This window comes from Sordaria macrospora, chromosome 1, assembly GCF_033870435.1.
Source record: "Sordaria macrospora chromosome 1, complete sequence".
Taxonomy (NCBI): Eukaryota; Fungi; Ascomycota; class Sordariomycetes; order Sordariales; family Sordariaceae; genus Sordaria; species Sordaria macrospora.
The window spans coordinates 4,389,314-4,414,174 of NC_089371.1; the positions used below are offsets into that span (position 1 = coordinate 4,389,314).

Consider the following 24,861-nt stretch of genomic DNA (forward strand, 5'->3'; position numbering starts at 1 on the left):
GTGTTGCCAGCCCGCTGCCAGCCCACTTGAGCCACCCCAGTGCTGGAGTGGACACTATGGTCCGTGCATCCAGCCTATCACAGGGCAGCCCTATCGCACAACCTCGCTGCGGAAAGAAATTGAGGAAAATCGACGCTGGAACATTGCACCTTCGAGGAAGCATCTCCCGACAACCGACAATCTCGACAGCAAACCGCCACAATGAGAACGTACGACGATACCTTCTCCGGCCAGAGGATCTACCCTGGAAAGGTACGCGTTTTTTGCCCGTCCAAAATGATTTCCGGCTGGAAAATGCGACCGGGATCTGAACCCGTGGGGAAATGGTCTTGGTCTTGGATTTGGGGGAGCGACCGATTTTGCGATAGCGAGGGAGGGAAATTGACGGATCTCGTCCCCGCGACGCCAACGACAATTTCGATTGAGGGGGGTCATGAAGGACCAACAAGAACAACAAGAGAAGGGATGGATGTACAGGCCAACCGTGACCAAAAGTGCTGACATGTTTTCTTTGAAACCGTTAGGGTAAGCTGTACGTCCGTGGCGACAGCAAGATCTTCCGTTTCCAGAACGGCAAGTCCGAGTCGCTTTTCCTCCAGCGCAAGAACCCCCGCCGTATCGCCTGGACCGTCCTCTACCGTCGCCAGCACAAGAAGGGTATCTCTGAGGTACGCAAGAAACCATATATCCGCACTCGGGCCCATTCTTCTTCACCCGTTGCGTACACCGTTACCAGCCCCCTATTCTACCGATTCCGCCGAAACAATATCGAAGACCTCGAGATTATGACGGAGATGGATATCGCGAATACGGGGATATGGAACGCGCGCGCAATCAAGTGAAGGGGATTGATGGGGGGAAACCGTTGCGCGATGCAGATGACTGACACCCATTACAGGAGGTTGCCAAGAAGCGCTCCCGCCGTACCGTCAAGGCTCAGCGTGCCATCGTCGGTGCTTCCCTCGATGTGATCAAGGAGCGCCGCTCCATGCGCCCCGAGGCCCGCTCCGCCGCCCGCCTCGCTGCCATCAAGGACGCCAAGGCCAAGAAGCAGGAGTCTCAGGCCGCTAAGAAGGCTGAGAAGGCCAAGAACGCCGCCAACCCCAAGGGCCGTGTCACCTCCAAGCAGGGTGCCAAGGGTGCGCACGTCAAGGTCGCCGCCAACTCCCGTTAAATGCGGTCTTGTCGGTCGGGGGACACGATGATGTGAATGGGAGAATGGAATGTCTTTACGGTCCTGCGTGGCAAGCTGGAAGGGATACGCGGAGTCGGTCTGGTCGGTTCTCGGTTCTTTTTTTTGCCTGCACTCAGCTGGAGGGTTTTCGTCTCGTTTAACGAAAACAATACAACAGCTTGGTTTCTGGGAGGGCCGGTTGCATGGATCCCTGCGTCCAACGGATATTGACATCAAACGCTTTGCATGGGTAGCTTAACAGAATGCCGACTTATGCATTGGTCAAGAACGAACAAAACACATATCCCACCTCCCTGTGATACTAGGGAGGCGAGAGACAGTTTCGGGGCCGTTGGGACGAAGGAACGGGGATCTGGCAATCATAATATAACGCTGCACGGCGAACGGTTCAGCGGGCAAAAGGCATTTCACGCGGCTTCTACTTCTCTATACGTCGTGATACTCTATCAAACGGATACCCAGTCACAACAAGAGTCTCCCGCGATCACCATCGCGTCTCCCCTTGACATATGTTTGGTTCCCATTATATTTCTATATGAACGTGTTGCCAGTGATACCATTACTATGCGTCTTTGTTTTGTTTATCCCCCTTGGCTTTTCCGCTCCCCCTTTTCCTAACTATTTAGAGCTTAGCCAGGACACCCTCGGCACCAGTGTTGGCAATGCTCTTAGGCACCTCATCCAACTCGGCGTAGGTAACCTTGCCGTGGTCAATGACAATGGCATAACGCTTGGTGCGGTCACCCTGGGTCCAGCCGATGGACTTGCTGAACTTGCAGTCGGCGTCGGACATGAAGAGCTAATCGTTCGTTGTGTGTCAGCTATAGGTTGTGAGAGGGCCAGGAGGTACGTGAAATATCACTCACAATAGACTCATCCTTGACACCGTTGGCCTTGCCCCAGGCGGCCATCACCCACGCATCGTTGCTGGCAATGAAGATGATCTGGTCGACACCGTTGGCCTTGAACTCCTCGAGCTTGCCGAGGTAAGAGGGGACGTGCTGCTGCTGGCAGGTGGGGGTGAAGGCACCGGGGACGGCGACGAGGACGACCTTCTTGTTGGCGAACTCTTTGTGGGTGAAGCTGCGTTAGTATCATGATGCGAATGTGAGAGGATCGATGAGGTGTTGCTTACCCTTACTGGCATCGTACTGGATGGGAAGACCGCAGACGGTGAGGTCGGTGTCGCCGCTGGGAGCGACGTAAGTGAAGGTAACACCCTCGGGGAAAGAATCACCGGCCTTGAGAGCAGACATGTTGTTGGTATTGTTTGTTTTTTTGGGAGTCTGAAGTTCGTGAGAAATGAGTTCGTTCGTTTTTCAGAGAAGACAAGATGTGTGAATGTTTTGGTGATGGAATTGAAAGCTTGACGAAGCTATAAGAACTTGAAGCTGATGTGTTGTTATCAGATCGCATTTCCAATCACAGCGGGGTCGCTTTGGAGGGGTTCTCCGTTCTCCGTCCGGGCGGGCAGGAACCATTGCGAAGCCTCCAGTAACATCAACCGGAAGCCATCGACAGTGGAGACCTCCGATCAGTTGCCCTGAAAAGGGTGGCCGTTAAGGTGCCCTTTCTCAGTCTCTCCTCAGTGAACGCCATCACTTTCCCGGGTTTGCGGTTCCTCTCCATTGTCACGTCAAAGTGGGACAGACCTCGTAGCTCGAAGATTGTTGGATTGCGCGATCGCCCAGCTTCATTGCATGCCGTGCGAGACTGATCAGAAGCGGCTGAATGGCCTTTTGCTCATTCTTTTTTTCTTCCATTTCCAAAAGCTCACGGTTTCTTGTGTGGCCGGCCGACCACCGATCGATTGTCCTCGAGGTTCCTCATCTCCGAGAGCGGCTCATACCCTCCCCTTCTCTTTCCCCTTACGGTGAAATTCAGAAAAGGGAAACCGCCAATGCGAAGGATGGAGGCTGTCCCGTGTCTACCCTATGCAAGTGCCTCTTGAGGTGGCTTCTCTCGGTTTCATCTCGGTGTTCAAGTTGCCCTGAGGTCCTTGATGTCCCTTGAACGCATAGTGCAGAGACCGCTCTCCTGGTTCTTCTCACACTATCAACGCTCGCGAACCCGTCATTGAGACAGTCATACATTTTCTTACTGTCACTCAAACCATGATTACTCAATTATATGTGCCTGCTTGTCGCTAAACCAAGGGCTTGGCCGAAAGAGGTGTCTCGCACCGAGCTGTAACAGCTCGAACCCCGCCGGCTCGGATCCGTCTATGACTCCCGTCTGCCGTCTGCCGTCAGCACGTACGACCTGGGGGTCATAGTCACTAGATTGCGATGACCGACGTTAAATACAAATCGAGGGTCAATTTTCTACATCGTTTGTCTCCCAGATCATATTGTCCTTCGCTCAAGGACCATCTGGATATCAATCGAGGATCGTCCGCCCCTCCTGTTCCCCACGCTTATTCAAGTTTCCTGCTACCCCTGTTGTGATACCTTCATATCATTTACCCGTCGCCATGGCAACCGAGTCAAAGCCCCCATTTCCGCCGTTCACGGCCGAAACTGCCAAGATCAAAGTCAAGGCCGCGCAAGATGCGTGGAACACAAAGTGACTAACATCGCTATCTGCTTGAGATCCAATTGTTGTTGGCTGACATTTGTCGACTCTTGAGAAATGCGGAGGCCGTCCAGATGGCCTACACTCCAGACTCCATCTGGAGAAACCGCGATACCTTCCTACAAGGACGCCACGAGATCGTTGAGTTCTTGAAGAACAAATGGTCAAGAGAGAATGGCTATCGCTTGAGGAAGGAGCTCTTCGCTTTCACGGACAACAAAGTCAGTCCATTTTCCCGATGGCGGCCGGCCAGAAGCAACGTCACTACCCAGAGCTAATCTTTGTGTCCACGGAGCCAGATCGCCGTTCAGTTTTGGTACGAGTGGTATGACAAGTCCGGTCAGTGGTGGCGGACATACGGTCTTGAAGACTGGACTTTTGCCGACAATGGCCTCATGAGGAAGCGGCAGATGAGCGGGAATGATGTGAAAATTGCGGAAGAAGAGCGTTGGTTCAAGGAAGGTGTCGATGTCAACGAAGTGTCAATCAACGAGAAGCACTGGTGAATGACCTCCAGGTTGGGTAAACCCCTGCGAGGTACAACCGGCAAGTTTGGCATGAAGCGAGTCTTGGTACCGGATCTTCATGGGAAGGAACCATCAGAGGAGATCATGTATGAACGGGCATGTGCAAGAAATCGTGGCAGGTGCCATTCTATCTATCCCTACAACACAGGAAACTTGAGTCTAATGGTGGCATCACCCGAAAAGGGTTAAGATGGAAGTCCAACAATTTCAACAGCCTCGCCATTTCATCCGAACGTGTTCGGCGAGAGACCAACCCACGATCTCCCGGATCCCGACCCCCGCTGGCCTTCTTGTAGTCGAATGGTCCTTGTTATTTTATATTCGAGCAGCTCCATGTGAGCCCTCCAGCGTCAAGGAATTCGTGTACGTTAGGGGCTCCGAATACTTCCGGTATGCTGGACAACGAGTATTCACAGTCCAAGCCTACCCGCAGGTCGGTTCTTCTACACTCATGTTTGAAGCAACGTTTTACAAGCACCCACGCTGACTTGCGCAGTTCTTGAGATGTCGCTCCTCCGGGCGTTAGTTTGGAACTGGCAAAATGGTCAGCCGCTCATTTCCAGCAACACGATCGGCCATTAAGGTTAGCCATTGACGTACACTATTGGCAACATCACTTTCAGAATGATCCGAGGATCAACTGGCTACGCCAAAGTTTGTTCCACTGGACGCCCAACATTAAGCTTTGACAATGCAGAATGCTAACACCTGACATTACCAGAACCCTGCGAAGCTTATGTGGTCGAGAAAGTCATCATGTATCAGATCATGAACTTGCTTAAATCAAGTATACATCTTCTTTTTGTCTTCGATGGCCCAGATCGTTACATTCGGTTCGAGCATGCCTCAAAACCAAGCAAGCCGGACAGTATACGTTTGCTCAAAGACCTGTTGAACCATCTTGGTGTCCCTTTTCATCAGGCGCCTGCAGAGGCAGCCCCCACATGTGTTAAGCTCCATCAGCTGGGCATCGTCGATGCGGTTTGGACGAACCACAGCGTGGCTCTCGCATGGAAATGCCGAGATATCGTCTTATTCAAAGAGCAGAATCGCCACCGGAGGGGTGCAGGTATAATCGACGAAGTCGTGAACAAGCACGACGCTGTGGCTTTGCTTCAGCAGTGGGATCCTGACTCGTCGAGCCTTATTCTGGGACTCCTTCTCGGGGGATGCGAATATGCAAGAGGCCCTCCGGGAATCGAGCATGACGTTGCGCTCGAAATCGCTCAAAGGGCCAAGCAGCTGGCTAGGACGATGTGGGATATTGTCAAAAATGACGAGGGCCGGTTGGAGAGGAACAAATGATTAGTCACACTTCGACGCTCTGAAAGTCAGTAACCTGACAACGCTGACCTCCCAAAGGCAAGCCCGTTCTCGAGCCTTTCTCAAAGATAACGACTATCAAACCATAGCCATCCCAAGTTGGTTTTCTGATCCAAAAGCAATCGAACGCTATCGAGAGCCACCTGTGCGTTCAGAAAACGAGTTGCGAAATTTGCTCTGCCTCAGACATGGATGGACACGGTCAATGTCAGACAACCTCGCTGACATATGCAAATTCCTTAATCGGATCTTCAACTCCTACCCATCTATCAGATGGCCCATACGCTACTTGACTTGGCTCGAGTTAAACCACAAACTGCTCGAAGGCTCGTTGAAGCATACTTCTCAAGCTTGTGATGGTATCAAAGCTTCTGCTCCACTGGGGGGCAGTCTTTTCTGCAACGTCACTGTCTCATCAGCATCACTTCTTCCGGGACTCACCGAGATATACGATGTGTGGTCATCCCATGAAGTCCAGTGCAGGATTTTGTCTTGTGTCATTCAGAAAGGCCTGCCCCCTGAACGGCTACAATGTTCCGAGCTTGAGAACGAGGGTATCGCAAAACAGAAGAGGAAATCCGATGAGACTGGTCCAGAAGAGCAGAAGAGTAAGAAATATAAGGCCACAATTGTCAGTACACCACTTGAAGCCACACAACTGGTTGAAGAAACCCCAAAGAGTGACAACACACGAGGCGGGAAGGTACCTTCATTGCCGTGGCAATTTCGCATCACCCCATTGTTGCTTGACCAAGGGTCATCTCAACCACGGCAGTCACCAATCGACACTATATCGTCGAGTCTAGAAATTTAGGACCTGTTATCGCAAGAGTCAGCGGAGTGGGCACATCGGGCGGTGCAACGCCGAATTATGTCGGTGAACGATCGCTAAAAACACCGAGTTACCACCGCGCTAACAATAGCTGGATTGTGATGATGGGTCTCATAAACCGAATCTAGAAGAGCGGATAGCAGGGAAGGACAGGAAAGAAGGATATCTTACAAAATCTCGTGCTCATAGTCCAATCAAGCGGAAAATGAAACGAAAACAACGAGCTTTTCTGCTGGTCACGAGCTCAACCCGTTACAACTGACAGGCTGGACAAGCAGAATGACTCGGAACAACAACTTTACGATTCATTTACCAACTACCAGGCACTCGGGACGGCGCTTGAACCTTCTGACTCCAAAAGGGAGAAGAACTGGCCTCCATTCGGAAGTGTGGCGAGTTCGCTTTGATGATGATCACCGTGGCCGCTGCTAGGGATCTTGGGGTTGTGCCAAGGGTGCGTTTACCAACAGCGCGGTTCGGACCGTCCCGCTGGAACAGACAGGGGGGTTTGATGGCAGTCACCTGCGCTCCTGTGTTGAGCAGGTGGCAGCATGAGGTGCGTGGAAGGCTGCAACTTATTGAAAACATTAACTGGATATACGAAAAATCTCCAACGGCTGTCTTCGTGACAAGGGACGTATCTGAATATTTGGTGGTGTATAAGCGGATGTAGTGGAGTGACCGCTGAGATACTTAGTGCGTGGGTATGAAACGTGGGAAGCAAATACGCTTGCGATGTCTTAGGTAGACCAGAGAACACACTTCATGTCCTGGCATATGGACACCTGAAAGATGAAAAATAGCCGCTGGTTCATCCGCTTTCAATCTCAATACGCTGCATCCTTACCAAGGTCTGTTTTTGATCTGCAGTGGGGGATGAGACATTGAACGCATCCGTAGGCCCTCAAAGGCATAACAGCTTCAGGTCTCGGGAAGGTTTGCAGGTCTTTTCCACTTCTAAGGAGGGCTTCGCATCCCGAATTTGTGGAATTGTGAGAATTCAACGGAGAATATTATCCAGTCAAGGTGCCACACTGAACAGCCAAACAAACCAGGATTGCGGTGAGGAACAGCATCGATCGAAGACATTGTGTAATAGCCGTGTAAGCGCTAGAGGTCCTAGGATGCCCCAACTGACTTGCTTCAAGGGGTTGTTACCTTAACTAGTACGAGGTGGATGTCCTTTTGCTGTAACAGTGTTTGTCTCGGCATGGTATTCCGGTGTAATAGTGATAAGGCAACCAGGTATGCCTGAAAGGATGGTCTTCCTTCCTATCATCCCCATGCAATGGCAGCAACACAGAGGCTTGCAAGCTTTTTTTTTGGTTTAGTTGTGGTTTTATCGGTATGGTTTAGGTAGAAGAGGGGGGAAATGAAGACGCACCTGGGTTGAAAGAGTCTCATACTTCTACCCCGAATTACAACGAAGAAAGCCCTTCCCCGCCACCAAAAGCGGAATGAAAAATTCATAACGCCCATTTCCCAACATTGCTAACCAGTCGCGAATCCAACAAAACCGCTCCCCCCCCCCCCCCCAAAAAAAAAAAAAAAAAAAAAAAAAAAAAAAAAAAAAGGGAGAGGGGGGGTAAGTCACGCAGATACGCTTGTAGAAGAATCGACAATCCGCCAGCTGCGATTTTACGAAAACCGCCACGCTGAATTATTCATCAACGGTAACCACTACGCCATAAGACCACCTGCAGGGGCATAGGTGACTGTAGAGCTCCCCGTTGTGGTAGAGGGCTAGGCGGTGGACATTATATGCCCGCCCGTCCGCTGGCTGGTCCCTTGACCAGGCCTAATCTGAGGCGGCGCGGCGCGGGTGTTGTTGTCATTCCATGTCTTGGGAAGAGTAGTGCTGGTTGTGTGACAGGAATGGCGACAGAAACGGTGGCAGACAGGCAGGCAGGCATACAGTACCGGACACAGCCTGTGGTTCGGCTTACGAATGCTTGGGTAGATTTCGCTGGCCGGTTGTGAGAGACAAGAAGTGGCATGAGTTGGAAGCGGGCTTGACGATGGGAACATGACCTCAAGCGGTGTGTACAGTCCAATACCAGTTTGTTTGTTAGTTCGAGACCTCTGGTCAACCTTCCTAGGCGTTCGGATGTCTATTTGACTTGTTGCGTCCTATAACTAAAGCATATTTTACCTTGCATATGACATTTTGACTTTCGCTCATGCCTTTCGAATTCGTACCTAGCCAATTCGTCTTGTTCTTGTGAGATTTGGGGTAGTGTAGGATGTATCTCGTCTAGTGTATTAGAAGTACTGAGCTAATAAACAAACCAGCATTAGATTGTCAACGAATAAAATTCGGGGAAAATCGGGCTTCTTTCTCTTCATTTGTTCATGTTCTTTGCCTTTAGTTTCCTCTCAACCCGAAGAATGGAAGATGTAGAAGATCTAATAAATAAGCGATGCTGCCCACGAGGCTACAGTGCGAAGACATACGGACAGGAGAGCTGAAAGAGAACAAATAAATAAAAGTAAGGAACTGAATCAAGACCGCCTTCGACAACAGATTTGTGTAATATGTACCTAACTAGCTCTAGGCACATGTACACACGGAGGAGGCAAAGACAAATAACGGACGCTATCGTATATCTGTCTCAAAGTCAGGCCCTACACATACATATTAGGGTAGCCTAGTCACACATGCCTGGCCAGGCAAAAGTGTCTGGGGGGTTCGGGACCGCGGAGAACTAACATTGACCGTGGAGAAAGAGGGGAGAAACTAAGTACCGAGGAGGGTTAAAAAGAATTTGGGATATGTAAGCGAGCGAAGAAGGTGACAAGAAGCAAAGAAGACCAAAAAATGTCTTAAGTTGATTATGTGGTCTGGAGAAGCGAAGTACGACATCAACATCGACATTCGTGCTGGGGGTAGGGACTGAAAGATGAAAACGGAATGAGGCGCTAACGAACATACAGGGATGTCTCGTGCTCGACACGTTCAGTCTTTTGTTGCAATGCTCTAGGCCTTGGGAACTTGGGCACTGGGGGAAAACAAGGGGTTCATGGGTCTTTTGAAAATGGAGAGGATATTCTCACGGCTTGGGCGTGTGCTATCTTTTAGCATCAGGCTGTGTCCACTAGCTTCTGACCCTCTCGATGTACCTGCACTAGGTACTCAAAGGCTCCATGGGGTCGATGGACCAAGATGGACATCCATTAACGACCTTAATTTCGGTCCTGGTCAAAAAAGGGAAAGGGTGATTTGACTGGTCCGTAGTCCACGCACGGCACCCACTCCGCCGGTCCGCCCTGCGGAGGATCTTATGCTCCGGACTCTCCCCAAGCCGTTGTCCTTGAGGATTTGCATTCACCGGCCTCCACGTATATGGAGCGGGTTGGACGTTGTTGGAAGGGGGAAATGATAAAGGAGATGTTGTGGAATACAACGGCTTGGCCAGCTTGGCTTTACGTATCGATGACGGGAGAGTACCTCAGTATGTTGTGGAAGTTCGGAGACTTATTGGTGAAGTGGAAGATGAACGACAGGAGTCTGGAGATATGCAACCGGTGTAAGGGAGTGGAGGAGAAAGAAGCGAGTAGCGAGTGAGTAAGTCTCTTCTCAAAACAGAAAACCCTATTCGCCTCAGACAATGGCTTGTTGTTGTTTCAAGGCGGGAGAGACTTGATGTGAATCCATTGGAGATCTAGTCAGTAGTCAGCTGCTGTTGTGTGACCGCAGTGAAGTCTCGAGGGAGGCCAAAAAGTCAGAAAAAGGAAAAAGTACTGCAGCCACTATCAACCACCAAGACCCGTCGCGATCTCTGACAGTCTCTGCGAAAAGAAGGGAACCCCATGGCAAGAATGGGTAGAGCCGACTTGTGCTGGTGCCCCGTGGATCATGATCAGCGTGGGGCCCGAACTTGGGATGTGAAAAGAAAAAAATGACCATTCGAGTTGCATGGCAAAAAAAATACAACAGTTCCATAGCCGGTGTTTTTACTCTTAGCGGGAATAGCTCCATAACGTCAGTGCGAGGTCAGGTTGAGTAAAACCATATCGACTGAGCAAAAGCGGTACAGCAAGCGAGCCCACTGTAAGGGCGTTGTACCGAGGGAGAGAGACCGGGAGCCCTGTACATACCTTAAGTCTAGGAACCGAACGTGGGAAGGGTTGGGACTTGGGAGGAACATTAGCCCGTGGCGAACGGTCGGGATGTGAAAGACGACAGCGTGGGAATGGAACCTCTCATCCCCTCGGGGGACACGATGAGGTGCATGGATGAGCGGCAGGGATGTCTCAGGGACCGGATATCTTTTTGGGTCACATCCCAATTCCCGCTCATTTTCGGTCTTCCACCTTCGCGGGCTGCTCGGTCGGTCCTGCTTCGAATATCCAGTTCTGCCCATACCCAACCCCATTCGTCATTTCCCATCGTCTTCTGCATTTCCTTCTCGGCTCCGTACCGGGCACGTCTCCAGTTGCCAGTTGAGGCAATTGGGACCCAAGCAGGCGAGTTTTTGGTGCACACCTCGGTAGCTCTTGCTCGATGTCCGGGGCAGGCGGGGAAAGCGCTACAGCCCAAACCCCAACCCAACACAACTATTGATCAGAATAGCATTTGCCAATACCAATCATGAGCGGGCCTTGTGCTGTCCATCACTCACTTTCACAATGGTGCGGCTGTCATTTTTGCATGTTCCGGGGCGGATGGTTGGCGGCAGTGAGTGATGGTTGGCCTGATAGGCTTGGTAGGGGAGTGTGCTAACCCACCTTCCCTTTCCATTAGTTGGGCTCCTTGGCGTGTGTCCAAAAGCATTTCCTTTCCATCTCTTGGGAGACATTGGCACCCTTTTTTTCAGCTTTCAGAATTCTGTTTCGTGTCCGAGCACAACACGGCGACTAACCCGAAGAGGGCCTTGTCCTTTTGGTCGTTTTCACCAGATGCGATTGGCAACCGTTGTTTGGTCCACAGCGCAATGGGGGAAATTGCCAGTACCCAGTTCCACGGCACCGACGGGCATTTTTGATCCTGACAAAAGGGCACCATCGAAAGAGCCCGGCCCCGCTCCGCCGGCCTTCTTCTTGAGGGATCTGATTTCCGATGAAGAGTTGCATCGAAGATCACAAAGCCATTCCACCGATCTTCCACCGCCGTGGAAGCATCATCGGGTCGGTCGTTACTACGGTGTGGTTGTGATCACCGAAAAACTTCCACTTCGCTGCAGCGCTGCCGTGACAGCTTAACAAACGACGATGGAAGGAAAATTCGCGTAGAATGCCCGTTTCTGACTTGTCGACTCCTCTGGCAACAATTCGATTTTTCTCCGCTCTCATGTGCGCAATCAAGACAGATGCATGTCTCAGAAAAACAAACTCATTGAGAGCGGACCTCGAGAGCCAAGCCGGCCGGATGTCCTGCCAATCACAAAGTCGCTAGGCAGCCTCATTACGGCGATCCCTTCCCTATGTAGCTTGGCAGCCCAGTGTCGATATTCTCGATGTTTATTGCTTTTGATCGAGGAGGGCGTGGAGGGGTCCAAGCAGTAAAAGCGATTCCTTGGCTGGTCCGCAACAATTGCAGGTTTCTGGAGGAAAATCTTGACGCCCTGAACACGTTTGTTCTTGATTCGTAACGCCTTTTTCGCCAGCTCGAGCGTTGAAAAGACACTGATACCAAATGACCCTGCTTCGTTGGATGCGCCACACATGCTGATATCGCCATGTGGTGCAGTGTCAACAGGCTGGGAAGCCCTCTTTCCCTGCCTTCGAGAGGGGTCCAGGTCTTAAAAAGCAAAGGGCTCGGTTCTGGCAGGTCAACTGCTGGCCGACGACTTCGATAGTGTTGTGCCATGCTTTTCTGTTACCCGTTTGTCATTTTCGACATCCCGCTTCCGCCCACCCTGGCGTGCCTGGTACCCATGGATGATACCTGATCAAGATCGAGATTAACAGAGGTGATCTCTAGTCGGGATTTGCTCCGTGGATAAGAGGGCACTATATGAATGGACTGGCCTCTCCTTCTCTCACATCTTTCCTTGCCCCGTCCTGCTAGCGCTTGAAGTTTCGTGGCATATCATACCGACACCTTTTAACCTTATTTCGCCCAGTGTCGACTGCCTCTCTTTCGGACAGCAGTCCAACCAATCGTTCAGTCAACTATCCCATCACAATGGGTCTCCTCCCTCTCACATATCGACGTCCAGTTTACGTCGACAAGGACAACATCGCACTCAGCGATGAGTCCAATGCTGGCCACAACACCCTTAGCAATGCCCCTACCAATGACAGTGAAGCAGGACTAGAGAAGACGGAACAAAGCCTGAAGCCGGTCAACTCGGGGAGCATCGCGGGAATCCCATCAGCGTTGAGCTTTGATAAGATCATCGAGGGTGGAACATGTCCAGTCAGTACTTGATGCTGCCTCACGTTTAGACAGACCAGTCACTGACTAGCCGCATAAAGCCATGCACCGTCCGAGACTTTATGAACTACCTGATATACGTGGAGCGGTCAGCCGAGAACCTGCAATTCTTTCTGTGGTATCGCGACTATGTGAAGCGTTTCGAACAAGCCAAGACATGGGACCTTGCGCTCGCCCCAGAATGGACATCAGCCATGGAGGAGGAAGCCATCCAGAAGATCCAGAGAGACCAGGCTGAGAAGGCCCGCAAGAAGCCAAACAGTAAAACAGGAGACGTGACGGTCGAGATATTCAAGGGTACCGATTTTGAAAAAGGATCGACCCCGGTGCTGTCGAGTCCGAGAGGCCGGAGTACATCAGACTTGCCTGAGGGCGCCCGAACGGGCAGCAACAATCCGTTCGGACCGCCGCCGGATACTCCGCGTGGTTACCACCATGATACATTCTCCTCCGAGTATGTCGGTTCAAGTATGGCGACGACATACCGCACGCAGGCGACCGATGCCTTCACCACAGCAGGCATCAAGCCACCATGTAAGCTTTGCGTCTCTTTGTCCCTTCGGCTTCATATGCAACAACCCCGGGGAGGGATGGCATGCATGTGACAGCTACTGTGAAGTACCGACTTGAAGTGAGGAATGTTGACTGACAAAAAAAATCAACCGGAACAGTCACCATCCAGCCATTCCGAAAAGAAATCGACCGTGTGATAGCCACTTATATCATGGATGACGCGCCCCGACAGCTGAACCTCTCCGACAAGGAGCAAAAAGCCGTCCTGCAAGCGCTTGCGCACACGACACACCCGTCCGCGTTCCGCATCATCATCGCGCCCATTGAGTCTGCGCTGCGTCGGCAGGCGCACCCCAACTTCATCCGCTGGTCCATCTGCAACGGCAATCCAGCGCGCGTCTTCTTCGCGCGGGGCCTCGGCGTAGCGCTCATCCTGCTCAGCACCGCGGTCGCCATCGTGCTGACTCTGTCAAAGGCGGGCCGCGGCTATCGCGCGCTGGCGGCCATTGGCTGGGTGCTGGGCATCTCGACGTTGATCGCGGCGTACAAGGGCATGTGCGTGGTCCTGCACGGCTTGCATCACCGGCATATTCGCCCGTGGGAGCTGTTCATGACGGAGGAGGAGGACGGGGAAGAGGGCACGCAGGCGAAGCGGTCGTTTGATAGCTTCGGGTCCGGCAACAGCTATGAAGATGAGCCGTGGGTGGTCCGGTACCAGAAGCGCAACGTGATCCGCAAGATCTTTGATCGCGAGGTGTGGATCCAGGAACCGATGTTGCGCCAGATTCAGGACACGATTGCGGTGCAGAGCATGTTGTGCGCGCTGGTGATGTCGGCCATCCTGACGGCCATCTTTGTGGCCGTGCCTGGAGGGGACTTGTTTTGATTTTATCAAGATTTTTGGAGTGTCTGTCTTTCAGATTTAAACTCGAATGTCTTGGTTTATCTGATCGATCTGATAACCCGAATTGAGGAGAACAACAAGACTGCTTGCATCAGTGGATGAAGCTTAATGTGTAGAAATGCGGGGTGGCCCATCAAAAAAATTTGGAGATGATGGAGACGGATGACATTCTCTTTTCCACTCTTCCTTCCAATCTCCGTTCGGGGTTCGGACGTGCGGGAATCCCCGCTATTCCATGCCTCCTGCCACCGAATCATCTTTTGTTCCTCCCTTCAATCTTCTCCCCGCTCTGGGGAAAACGTAAGCCGGTTTCGGTAACTTTTGGCGTTGTGGAGTCGTCGTACCTGCGCCGAGCCGAACCATTTCCCCAGAACCGCGTGTTGGAGGCATGTCCCCCCAATGCAAGGCTTATGTATCATTGCGTTCTTTTTATATCGGCGGTTTTCTTTGGCTTACGTCGCAATCTTTTTGGGTCAATGGTCTGGTCGATGGGACCGGCGGGGTATGTTCCTCTTGGGGTTTCGTGTACAAAAAAATGGAGTGGAAAGGCGATTCGGAATTCTTGTTTCTGTTGGTCTTGGTCTGGTTTGTGTCGGAGTCGGAGTAGCTTCTGCTTAGGTAGATGACCGGGATGGAATTGATGATTACTGAAAGCCGTGGAGGGGCAGCAGGAGGAGGAGGCATGGACAACAGGCAGCATAGGTAGTAGGGCTAGAGTGATGGGCAATACTATTCCTGATTCCTTCAAAGTGTGGTTTCACAGACTTTATGTCTTTCAATGCGTTGATAGACAAGCGGAGCGGCTACTTATACCTACTGTTGCGCCAAAGTGGTGTTACATACCTATGGATTCCCAGCTGTTCGGATGTGGATCTACAATACCAGATACGGAACCGTTATTGCGACGCTCAGGCTGACGAGAGATGGCACGGAACACGGCGCAGACAAGACCTGAGTAAAAGGATTCGGTGTTTTGGGAAAGCTCGGACAAGATGGACTCAATCGCTGGTAAATGTTTCAATTTTGGAAACTAAGTCCCATGTTAACATTGGATGACAACGTGACGTCCTACACCAGACAAGACGGAAGGATCATGATGTGCCGTGCCTCGGGCGAAAGGGGTCACACTCGTCACGGTATTTGTTGGGGTTTCTTTCCTGCAACAGGGGTAAAGACCAGGCCTGCAGGCCATCTTTTTCTTGTAGCACCTTATCGATAACCCGTGCGGGATGTTTTCGGGGCCCACCTCTGACTAGATCACCACCAAAGGCACCCGGGATATGATCTACAATGTAGTTTTCAGTATCCCTCCTCCTTTAAAAGGTCTCTGACAAGTCTGTCTGGCCCAAAAGCGCTCTCCGAATGGCAGCCCTCAAAGACACCCTCATGCCTCCCTGATCCGTTTTTGTTGTTCTAACCTCCACCTACTCTTTTTCTCCGTGTTATGAACAACAAGAGATCCAACATGTCGTCAGAAACCTACCAAGCCGAAGCCGAGGCTGTTGCTCCCCACCCGCAACACCCATCGTCGCGACCTCAATCCGACCACCCACAACCCGAATCCCGCGACCGAGAGCTGAAGAATGACGGCATACCACCGCAGGCCGATCAATTGACCACTCCTCTCTCTCTGACCGCTGCCCTGACCACTCCAACATCGCCCACGATCACCAGTCCCGAGATTGCGACTGCGTCAACTCCTCTCACAACCCTAACCTCTGCGACAACGTCACCCCCGTCAGCCAGCCGCCAGCGCGCACCCACATCCGGCCCGATCGAGCTCGACACTGCCTTGAGCCACCCGGGCTCTGTTCGCATCAATGTCAAGGGCGCATTCATTGTCGAGCACGGCAGCGCTTCGCCGCCACAGACACCAAGTGGAAGCAGCAGCCGCGGTGGTTCACCAAGTCGTCAAGAGTCAAAGGACATCAGATTACCGAACCACACTTCGGTAGTAAGCCATATTGCTGTTGATGTACGTATACACTTTTCACAATTCTTTCCTGGTATTTCCAATTGGGCGCCTTGCTAATAAATGATACCTCGGACAGATTGGCGGTTCTTTGGCCAAGCTTGTATACTTCTCCCGCGAGCCTCACTCCTCGGAACCAGGTGGACGCCTCAACTTCGTCAGCTTCGAAACCGACCACATCGATGATTGCCTTGAGTTCATGAGCGCCCTCAAGCGGAAACACGAAACGCTCAATGGATCCAACATTGTCCCCGAGCTGTGCGTCATGGCCACGGGCGGCGGCGCATACAAGTTTTACGACATGATTCGCGATGTTTTGGGAGTCGATGTCATTCGTGAAGATGAGATGGAGTGTCTAATAATAGGTATGGCGTTCCTTCGTACCCGACTTTGCGCTGGCTAGAATCTTCGCTAACATGCATAACTCCAGGACTTGACTTCTTCATCACCGAGATCCCTCGCGAAGTCTTCACCTACTCAGAACAAGACCCAATGAACTTCGTTGATCCATCTACCCACGTATACCCATACCTCCTGGTAAATATCGGCTCTGGAGTGTCATTTCTCAAAGTAACAGGGCCTCGGGACTATCAGCGTGTGGGCGGAACGTCACTCGGCGGCGGCACACTTTGGGGTCTGCTAAGTCTCCTCACCGGGGCTCGTAGCTTTGATGAGATGCTAGACATGGCCTCCAAGGGTGACAACAGCAGAGTTGACATGCTAGTCGGCGACATCTACGGCACCGACTACGGCAAGATCGGTCTCAAGAGTACCACCATTGCCAGCTCTTTCGGGAAAGTTTTCCGCATGAAGCGACAAGCCGAGAATGAAGCCGAGGACAGCGGTGGCCTTAGCCCCGTCGACGTTGACGAGGAACTCTCGAGCGCCGGCGAGGCCGGCGAGCCCTCTACATCATCAACAAAATCGCCTGGCAGCAAGCACTTTTCGAGCGCCGACGTCTCGGTCTCCTTGCTGTACGCGATCAGTAACAACATCGGACAGCTCGCCTATCTGCAAAGTCAGATACACGAACTCAGCCACATTTACTTTGGCGGGTCCTTCATCAGGGGACACCCGCAGACCATGAACACGCTCAGCTACGCCATCAAGTTTTGGAGTAAGGGTGCCAAGCAGGCGTACTTCCTCAGACACGAAGGCTACCTGGGAGCCGTTGGCGCGTTCCTGAAGCGGCAGCCTCAGAACTGGGGCCGTAGGGGGAGCTTCGATCAGGCTGCCGCCATGGAAGCGCGGATGAACGCTCGCACGAGGACTAGGGATGCTGGCGACGAACGATGATGCTCTTGTCTGGATTTTTGAATGAGCACCGAAGTAAAAGGAGGAAGAGAGAGCGGATACCCCGTCATGAAGAGAAGGAAGGGAGGAAGGACTCTGCTTCTTCGAGGTTTACATGTTTTTAATAGCTTCATTGCTGGCGTTGGATTTCCGTTTTGGTTTCCTTGCTCTTTTTCTTTCTTCATTTTTCAATGGGCGGACGGACACTGTCCATCTTCTCATGCAGATGGTACACGATCAGCGCAAGCTTTTGATTTCTTGGGGGCGATCTTTTGTTATTATATCCTTTTTAGTACTGTATCGTTAGCGCTCGACTTTGGGGCGACCCGTTTTTATTACGAGATACCTACCTGGATAAACTTTGGAAGCAGCACAATCTGAAGAAAGGAACAGTCACTCTATCCGTCCGTCAGTTCGCGTTCTACATGGAAATCTCGTGAACTGAACTGATGATTCCGCCAACGACCACAGATGGAATAGAACCGCACCGCATATATTGGAACCCATAGGAAAAGAAAAAAGAAACCCTTGTAGTATCTAGTGCTGAAATCAGCATTCGAGATCAATCCTTAGGTGAAGCAAGTTACCTTCGCCTTGGATAGTTATAAGCCGCTTGCCTTGCCGCCTCCGGAACTGCAATCTCTCCACTTCCACCACCCGCCACATCTTGTATCTGATCAGATCCAGATTCAAGCATGTCACCAACCAACATGAGAACCACTCTGGGTGTTTCCGACCCAAGTCGACCCAGCCATCTGTCCAATGTTCACACTTCAAATTCATCGTGCTGCCGTTGCGCCGGAATCGTCTTTACGGCCATATGCGTTGCCATAGTCATAGCCGCCATCGTCGCGACAATCTAGTCCGTGGTATATACCCTCCAACACTGATCCTGATACTGGCAACATCCCCCCTCTGCACTTTTTTCGACCTTCGACACTGACTTCCGACTCCCCACTATGCCGAAAACTCGGTTCTCGATGGCGCCGTCGTTTATCGGTGGATCGTTTCGTTTCGTTGGAGCAAAACGTGTTTAAGCCTTGACAGCCTTCTCGACCTTCTCAACTCCCTCCTTCAGGGTCTCCTTGACCTCCTCAGCGGCCGCAGGGAGGGTCTTGTTCTTTTGGGATTGTTGCCAGAGAAGGATGCGGGAGACTTGGACGATACCGACCATGCCGAGGAAGAAGTTGACGGCGGCGAGGCTGTGAGAAAACGAGGATGGTTAGACTCGGGTCAAGGTATGTTAATGGTAGTTGACGATGAGGAATACGGGTATGGAGGGTAGACATGGAAGAGGAGAGTGCTGATGGTGGCTGTTGTTGGAGATGGGATGACGTAGGTTTTTCTAGATGAGGTCGAAGATGACGGGAAGGGCGACAACAAGATGGAAGGAAGAAGGGAAAACGCACAGGTAGTTCTTAGGCTTGATGATCAAGCACCAGCGGGTCCAGATGAGACCGGTGGCAGTCAGGGCGCCGTTCTGGGTGAGGGAGAGCTTCTCGGCCGGGCGCGCAAAGTCGGAGATACCTGCGAGGACGAGACCCCATTTCATGACAGGGGCCCTGTTGTTTTTTGAAATGGACATGGATTAGCTTTTGCTCATTGTTCGTTTGCAAGTATCTATCGTGTCGTTTTTGGTTCAATATATTTGTTTATTTATCGTGTTTCCGTGATGCTTGATTTTACGCCGACTTGAAAACTCTCCCGGTAAATGGTACAAAAAACATACCAGAAGTGCACCGTCTTGAAGCCAACGGGGCTGTTCCACATGCGCTTGAAGAAGGACTCTTGCGCCTGCTCCGAACTCGCTGTGCTCTGGAAACGCTTGCCGCCATTGCGGGCGGCGTTGGAGGTGAAGAAGGTGTTGCGGAAGACGGGGCGCGCAGCGCGGAAGAAGTTGTTCATTGGGGCCATTGTGTCGGACGGGGGCTTGCGACTCGACTCGAAGTGGGATGCGGTTCGTGGTGGGATGTCCGAGTTGAATCTCGAGTTGGAGGTTTGGACTTCTTGGGGGCACGACGCCGGGGCGAAAGTGGAATTGGATGGAGCTGAAAGTGGAGGCTCTCAAGGTCCGGTCTAAACTTCGGAGTCGGTGGTTTTGTTAGTCTGTGACTTGGTATCAGCGCGGAGCAAGCGGCGTGTCCAATGCTCCTCGTTAACAGCCTCAGACCACCTTATCAGATCCAGAATCTCGTAAACTGACCTTGATTTAATACGAATTTAACGAGCGCGATAGCCTCGAAATCACTTCGAGTGCTTCTTTGACTAACGTTTTATACCAAAGGCACAGCAGGCTTTCGACAAGTCATCACTTTTTGCGCCCAGAACAAACAAACCGCTGGCCCTTGTTAAGGATTGCGGAGATAACCAGGATTTTGTCTTGTCTTTGAGTTGTAGGTATTGTGTGGCTCGTGCACCGTTGGGGAAGCCCGACTTTGTGCAACCTCTTCAAACATTTGCACAAAGAGCTCCCTTATGCAATCAGCTGGGGTAATTGTGCATCTCGAATCCTAGGTGGAGCTCTCTGTGGTCAACCTCGCCCGCTTTACCTGCTTCTCGCAAAGGTGCCTGTAGGACAACGACGACCACTCGGTATCCCCATCTGCCAATTCTTGCGCCTTTTCAATTTAGCATTGTCGTTATCGCGAACATGTCGGGCAGATTCGCTTTCAGCAAGGGCTTGAAGGAGGTCCGCTTTCTGTTCTGCCAGACGGGCGAACACAGCGCTGCCACAAGGTGAATGATCCCAGCCCTACCGATGGAGTCTCCCGTCAACACCGAGCGTGAATGACTCGAGCCATACCCGCTTCCCCTGATTTCGAGAACTGAACCCCAGACTAACTTTTAACTCTTGGGAATCCAGATCGTTCCTCCTCCGAAACTACCCTGCCATGAAGAAGGACAACCCTGCGACGCCGATTCTGATCCGAGATGCGTCTGGCACGCCGCCCAAGATCTATGCGAGATTCGGTTGGTGGATCCTGTCTACATGACATCTATACTCTGTTGTTTGGGTTGGTTCTAATGCTCGTCCTTTGCAGAGTTCGGTAAGGAGAAGAGTCAGTCGTTGGAGGGTAGGTCGTGGCATTCCCCTATAACTCTTGTGGACAAGTAAACTAACACCGATGATTCTAGGTCTGTCCGACCAGCAAATCGAGGAGACAGTATCATCCCTCGTCAAGAACAGCACTTGAGCTGAAAAGGGAGAGGAACCGTGAAGCATGTCTGTAACACCGATATCCTGGAAGCCATACATAACCCGCTCTGATGGCATAATGAGACCCGCAAACCCGTCGACGCAATCGATACTTTGTCACTGTTTTTTGAATTTGTCGAGAAAGTATCCTACTTCAGTCACCAAATTCTAGGTCCACTGGCTTTGGTCATAGGGTGCCCCGAGATGGGGAATCACAGTTATCACCCACGGCAACACCCTCTTGGAGAAGCGGGCCAGAGAACGATATTCCAGCTTCACAGCTTCACCAACCTTCAATCCTATCTCAGCGCGAGCCGATAGGCGACCAAGATAGTTTGGCGAATCTGGGCTGCCCTTCGAGGCTCGAAGTACACTATCATATGTCGAGTAGCACTTCGGTGTTGCGCGGGACTTTCGCTGTGTTGATACCTCGTGGATGCCACCACAAGCTTCGTGAACTGTTCGAAGGTATGACGACTTTACAACCTGGCAACTGAATTGGCCATCCGTCTTGCTGGTTACAGTCCATGTTACTTCTTAAGAGAATTGGCCACGAAACTTGGAGGTTGAACCAGAGCACAAGTTGAAAACTGCATCTGCGTTTGGATGCTTGAAAAACGATATGCATCAGGGTAAGTGCGAGAATAACTGATGCAAACAACATCAGCACTCGTCCGCGAAAGAGGCTGCAACCTTCCAACCATGGAAACTGAGATACTTAGGAAAGGGAAGCAGAAAAGACCTGCCCCTCAAAGAGACATCCTAAATGTGCCCGCTATCGGAAGGACACGTCATATGGCCCAGCAATATTTTCCTCTCGTATCTCCAGACTGTCTTGTTTGTTTTCAGCCGCTATCCAACGGATATCCAATTCCACACCTAGCCAGTTAGAACCGCTGAAGCAGGGCGGTAGCACCGCTTTTGTTCCTGAACAGCCTCCGCAGGCTGTGAGAGGGTGCCGTAGAGACGGGATCGTTGGCACGCAAAGGTATAATTGCACCTACCCAGCCGTGATCGAATCAGAAGCCGACGACAGAAACACGGCTTTCCATTCGACAGGCTTTACACCCCCGGAAGAGGCAAGTCAGGGAATGAGCAGATCGTTTTTGGGCAACCTCCAGACCCCCTTGGCCCGTGATGTTGCCCCGCGTTAAAGGAGCGAGAGTTTTGGGGGGTGGCACTCAAAAGTACCCCATGATATAAGTACGTCGTCGCATTTTCCAACATATGCTGAGACTACATCTCCTCGAATTCGTCACAAGAGCAACCGTAATCGAGCTGGATTACCTCAAGAGTGTGCAAAGGATTCCGGTTGTGCGGAGCGAAGAATCGGAAAAGACGACCACAAAAGTTCCCCACAAACCCTTTCGTTTCGCCTCACAAGGAAAAAAGATAAAAGATCATCACCCCCCTTTTTTATCCCGCCGCCCCCCGCCTTGTCTTATAAGACATACTGATCCAACCCAGAGATTACGGAAACAACTTGTTCGTCGACAACATTATTCGACCAGCTTTACCAACTGTGTTCATCAACGTCAAATAAAGGAGCGCAAAGATGTCCAGGATATTTGGGCGCAGGTCAACCTCTCTGAAGCTCATGAGCCCTCCAAACTCCATGCCCCTCTCAGAACAAGAGAATCGCGATTCCTCAGACAACCACCATGACTCGGCTTATTCCTCGCTCTTGGACCCCATGGTGCGCGCAATGGAGCCGCCAGAACACCGCCGAACCAAATCTACCCCAGGAGCATGGATACAAGGTTTCGCAACCTCTGGACAACAAGATATCTCACACCGGACGTGGTTGAGTACCGCCGAAAGACGCCCTTCATGGACCGGTGAGCGTCCGCCTCCGCGGAAGCTGGTCAAAGACCCCAACGGCTCCGGCCGGCCGTCGTTTTCCGTCGAGCTTTCGGATAGTAACGGGGAGAAGGAGAAGGGTGTCCTCCGACGACAACTAACCCGGCTGAGGAGTTTTTACCGCCGAGAGAAGCCGGGACCTTGAGGACACCACTGGTCTTATTTTGCTTCTTGTCTTATGGTTCGTATCGGATGGTTCCGGCGCCCGGGAGACCGGATCACGATATCTCAAAATTACGGCTGGTCCGGCATCGTGAACTTTGATGTTCAGAGGATTTCCGTTTCTGGGATGAGATTTGGGCGTATTTGCTCGAAGACCCCGGCTCGTCCAGGACAAATTAACGTAGACTGCAGCCCGGCCTGATCACCAAGACCACGACATCGTCTGAAAAGCACCAAGACGGTTTCCATTCGTCTCATTAATTTTCTTCTCATTCTTCCTCAAGGCCATTCCTAGGTCCCAAAAGCCGTTTACAGCTTGACAGACTCTTCGGTGTACTGTCGATTTGTCCTTATGTCGGGCTCTGGAGTACGCGTTAATTCGTCCTGGACGAGCCCGGCCGCTCCGCCGACATCGAAACCGCCCCGCTTTTTCCTTGGCAGCCGCTAGCATTCCTACGATCACCACTTTCATCGGTTATCGGGTCATAGAAGTATTTTTTATGCGACTACTATAAAAGCTCTCCGGACAGATATGTATCGACACCGGAAACTCCTCCATATCACTCACCGCACACGAACAATAGACTGTTAGGTCTTGATCTCTGATACCATCCCGTTGACCGTCACTGCAGGTCACATACCGTGGGCCTCATTGCATTTTTGAAAAGCTTCTATATCCGGGGCAAAACGACGAGTCCTTCCGGGTCAAGCTTCAGCGGAGTCAGGTCTCAACCACACACTCTTGCAACTGAATTATGGCGGCCTGGGCTTCTGGCCTCCGCCCTACCCAGGTGACAACATCCTGTCTCATCCTTGGGGCTGTGGGTGTATCCTTGGGGTTGAGTGTCCGCGTGTTGTTGAACCAGAACTCGACCAAGAAGCCAATAATAATACCGTCGCCAAGAGCTACCCAAATTCCCCAGTTATCGAAAGAAGAGACATCCTCACTTCCATACCCGCCAGATGCTCTACCAGGCGCAAGGGACGTTGAGACCCCATATGGAATCATCAAAGTGTTCGAATGGGGGCCTGAGGACGGCGAAAAGGTGCTTCTCTTACACGGTATCAGCACACCATGTCTAAGTTTGGGGATTCTGGGAGAGGCGCTAGTGGAAAAGGGTTACAGAGTCATGCTCTTTGACTTCTTCGGACGCGGCTACTCCGATACCCCGACAGACATCCCCTTTGACATCCGGCTTTACTCGACGCAAATCCTCCTGGCTCTGGTATCTTCCAGACTTCCCTGGACCGGTGACAACGGATTCCATATCATCGGTTATTCGCTAGGCGGAGGCCTCGCCGTCTCGTTCGCCAAGTACTACTCTCACATGATTCGCTCCCTGGTGCTTGTGGCAAGCGGAGGACTGATCAGGTCCGAACACGTAAGCCGAAGGAGCAGGATCCTCTACTCAGAGGGCGTGCTTCCCGAGCATCTGCTCCGGTGGCTCGTACGTCGACGGATCACCCCCCAGCCAGCGACAACGACGTCCGAGGCCAAGATGGCCAGCGAGGTCGTGGCTACCACCTCTAACACGCCAGAACCGTCGAGCAAGAAGCATCACAAGAACAGCGACGCCAGTGGCGGCGACTCCTTTGACAATGCGGTTCTCTCGCCGCATCGGCCTAACAGCACGGTTTCCTCGGTGATGGCCTGGCAGGTCCAGCATCAGCAAGGGTTCCTCACGGCTTTTATGGGCAGCATCCGGCACGCGCCCATTTACGAACAACGAGAGGATTGGATAAAGCTCGGTCAGCTTTTGGCTGCTAGGCGAAAGGCGTCTGCTTCTGATGCCGATGAGGGTGCCGCAGCACAACAGTTGCCGGGACTCCTTGGTGGAAAGGTCTTGCTGGTACTTGGCTCAACAGATCCAGTCATTGTTAAGGAGGAATTGATTCACGATGCCACGTCGGTCTTGGGAGAGGATGGGTTTGAGGCTGTTTTGCTGGATTGTGGACATGAGATCGTCATGACGAAAGGGAAGGAGGTGGCTGGCTTGGCGGCAGGTTTCTGGTCACGGATTTGAAGAAATAAACGATTGTATATGATGATGCGATAAGTTAGATATATAAAGGAAATGAATATGAATATAAGACTTGGATAACATATCTTGTCGTGGTTCATTTTTCGAGT

At 51.8% G+C, this 24,861-nt stretch overlaps 10 protein-coding genes across 10 annotated transcripts; 8 read left to right on the top strand and 2 right to left on the bottom strand.

The window, feature by feature from the left end:
- Positions 1 to 134: 134 nt before the first annotated feature.
- Positions 135 to 1,661, top strand: SMAC4_02879 (60S ribosomal protein eL24). Its single transcript, XM_003348334.2, has 3 exons — positions 135 to 252; positions 525 to 668; positions 899 to 1,661. The coding sequence occupies exons 1-3, from the start codon at positions 202 to 204 to the stop codon at positions 1,172 to 1,174; spliced, it is 471 nt and encodes a 156-aa protein (XP_003348382.1). The 5' UTR covers positions 135 to 201; the 3' UTR covers positions 1,175 to 1,661.
- Positions 1,662 to 1,769: 108 nt separating this feature from the next.
- SMAC4_02880 (uncharacterized protein) lies at positions 1,770 to 2,543 on the bottom strand. The gene is made up of 3 exons (XM_003348335.2): positions 2,331 to 2,543; positions 2,062 to 2,264; positions 1,770 to 1,994 (listed from the first exon to the last, which is right to left on the bottom strand). Exons 1-3 carry the CDS (start codon positions 2,449 to 2,451, stop codon positions 1,818 to 1,820), a joined length of 501 nt encoding a protein of 166 aa, XP_003348383.1. The 5' UTR covers positions 2,452 to 2,543; the 3' UTR covers positions 1,770 to 1,817.
- Positions 2,544 to 3,528: 985 nt separating this feature from the next.
- On the top strand, positions 3,529 to 4,495 carry SMAC4_02881 (uncharacterized protein). The gene is made up of 3 exons (XM_003348336.2): positions 3,529 to 3,760; positions 3,825 to 3,990; positions 4,069 to 4,495. The coding sequence occupies exons 1-3, from the start codon at positions 3,669 to 3,671 to the stop codon at positions 4,273 to 4,275; spliced, it is 465 nt and encodes a 154-aa protein (XP_003348384.1). The 5' UTR covers positions 3,529 to 3,668; the 3' UTR covers positions 4,276 to 4,495.
- A 557-nt stretch (positions 4,496 to 5,052) lies between these two features.
- Positions 5,053 to 5,601, top strand: SMAC4_12848 (uncharacterized protein; the record flags this gene model as incomplete). Its single annotated transcript, XM_066091106.1, has 1 exon — positions 5,053 to 5,601. The coding sequence occupies one exon, from the start codon at positions 5,053 to 5,055 to the stop codon at positions 5,599 to 5,601; it is 549 nt and encodes a 182-aa protein (XP_065945688.1).
- Positions 5,602 to 12,189: 6,588 nt separating this feature from the next.
- On the top strand, positions 12,190 to 15,019 carry SMAC4_02882 (uncharacterized protein). The gene is made up of 3 exons (XM_003348337.2): positions 12,190 to 12,812; positions 12,872 to 13,364; positions 13,502 to 15,019. The coding sequence occupies exons 1-3, from the start codon at positions 12,579 to 12,581 to the stop codon at positions 14,227 to 14,229; spliced, it is 1,455 nt and encodes a 484-aa protein (XP_003348385.1). The 5' UTR covers positions 12,190 to 12,578; the 3' UTR covers positions 14,230 to 15,019.
- A 549-nt stretch (positions 15,020 to 15,568) lies between these two features.
- Positions 15,569 to 17,690, top strand: SMAC4_02883 (uncharacterized protein). Its single transcript, XM_024655515.2, has 3 exons — positions 15,569 to 16,222; positions 16,299 to 16,584; positions 16,650 to 17,690. The coding sequence occupies exons 1-3, from the start codon at positions 15,692 to 15,694 to the stop codon at positions 17,513 to 17,515; spliced, it is 1,683 nt and encodes a 560-aa protein (XP_024511393.1). The 5' UTR covers positions 15,569 to 15,691; the 3' UTR covers positions 17,516 to 17,690.
- Positions 17,691 to 17,876: 186 nt separating this feature from the next.
- On the bottom strand, positions 17,877 to 19,907 carry SMAC4_02884 (uncharacterized protein). Its single transcript, XM_003348339.2, has 4 exons — positions 19,716 to 19,907; positions 19,242 to 19,588; positions 18,922 to 19,074; positions 17,877 to 18,714 (listed from the first exon to the last, which is right to left on the bottom strand). The coding sequence occupies exons 2-4, from the start codon at positions 19,424 to 19,426 to the stop codon at positions 18,546 to 18,548; spliced, it is 507 nt and encodes a 168-aa protein (XP_003348387.1). The 5' UTR covers positions 19,427 to 19,588; positions 19,716 to 19,907; the 3' UTR covers positions 17,877 to 18,545.
- Positions 19,908 to 20,000: 93 nt separating this feature from the next.
- On the top strand, positions 20,001 to 21,567 carry SMAC4_02885 (uncharacterized protein). The gene is made up of 4 exons (XM_003348340.2): positions 20,001 to 20,248; positions 20,376 to 20,482; positions 20,554 to 20,586; positions 20,648 to 21,567. The coding sequence occupies exons 1-4, from the start codon at positions 20,163 to 20,165 to the stop codon at positions 20,704 to 20,706; spliced, it is 285 nt and encodes a 94-aa protein (XP_003348388.1). The 5' UTR covers positions 20,001 to 20,162; the 3' UTR covers positions 20,707 to 21,567.
- A 696-nt stretch (positions 21,568 to 22,263) lies between these two features.
- Positions 22,264 to 22,713, top strand: SMAC4_02886 (uncharacterized protein; the record flags this gene model as incomplete). The annotated part of the gene is made up of 1 exon (XM_003348341.1): positions 22,264 to 22,713. One exon carries the CDS (start codon positions 22,264 to 22,266, stop codon positions 22,711 to 22,713), a length of 450 nt encoding a protein of 149 aa, XP_003348389.1.
- Positions 22,714 to 23,485: 772 nt separating this feature from the next.
- SMAC4_02887 (uncharacterized protein) lies at positions 23,486 to 24,827 on the top strand (the record flags this gene model as incomplete). The annotated part of the gene is made up of 1 exon (XM_003348342.2): positions 23,486 to 24,827. The coding sequence occupies one exon, from the start codon at positions 23,486 to 23,488 to the stop codon at positions 24,752 to 24,754; it is 1,269 nt and encodes a 422-aa protein (XP_003348390.1). The 3' UTR covers positions 24,755 to 24,827.
- Positions 24,828 to 24,861: the final 34 nt, after the last annotated feature.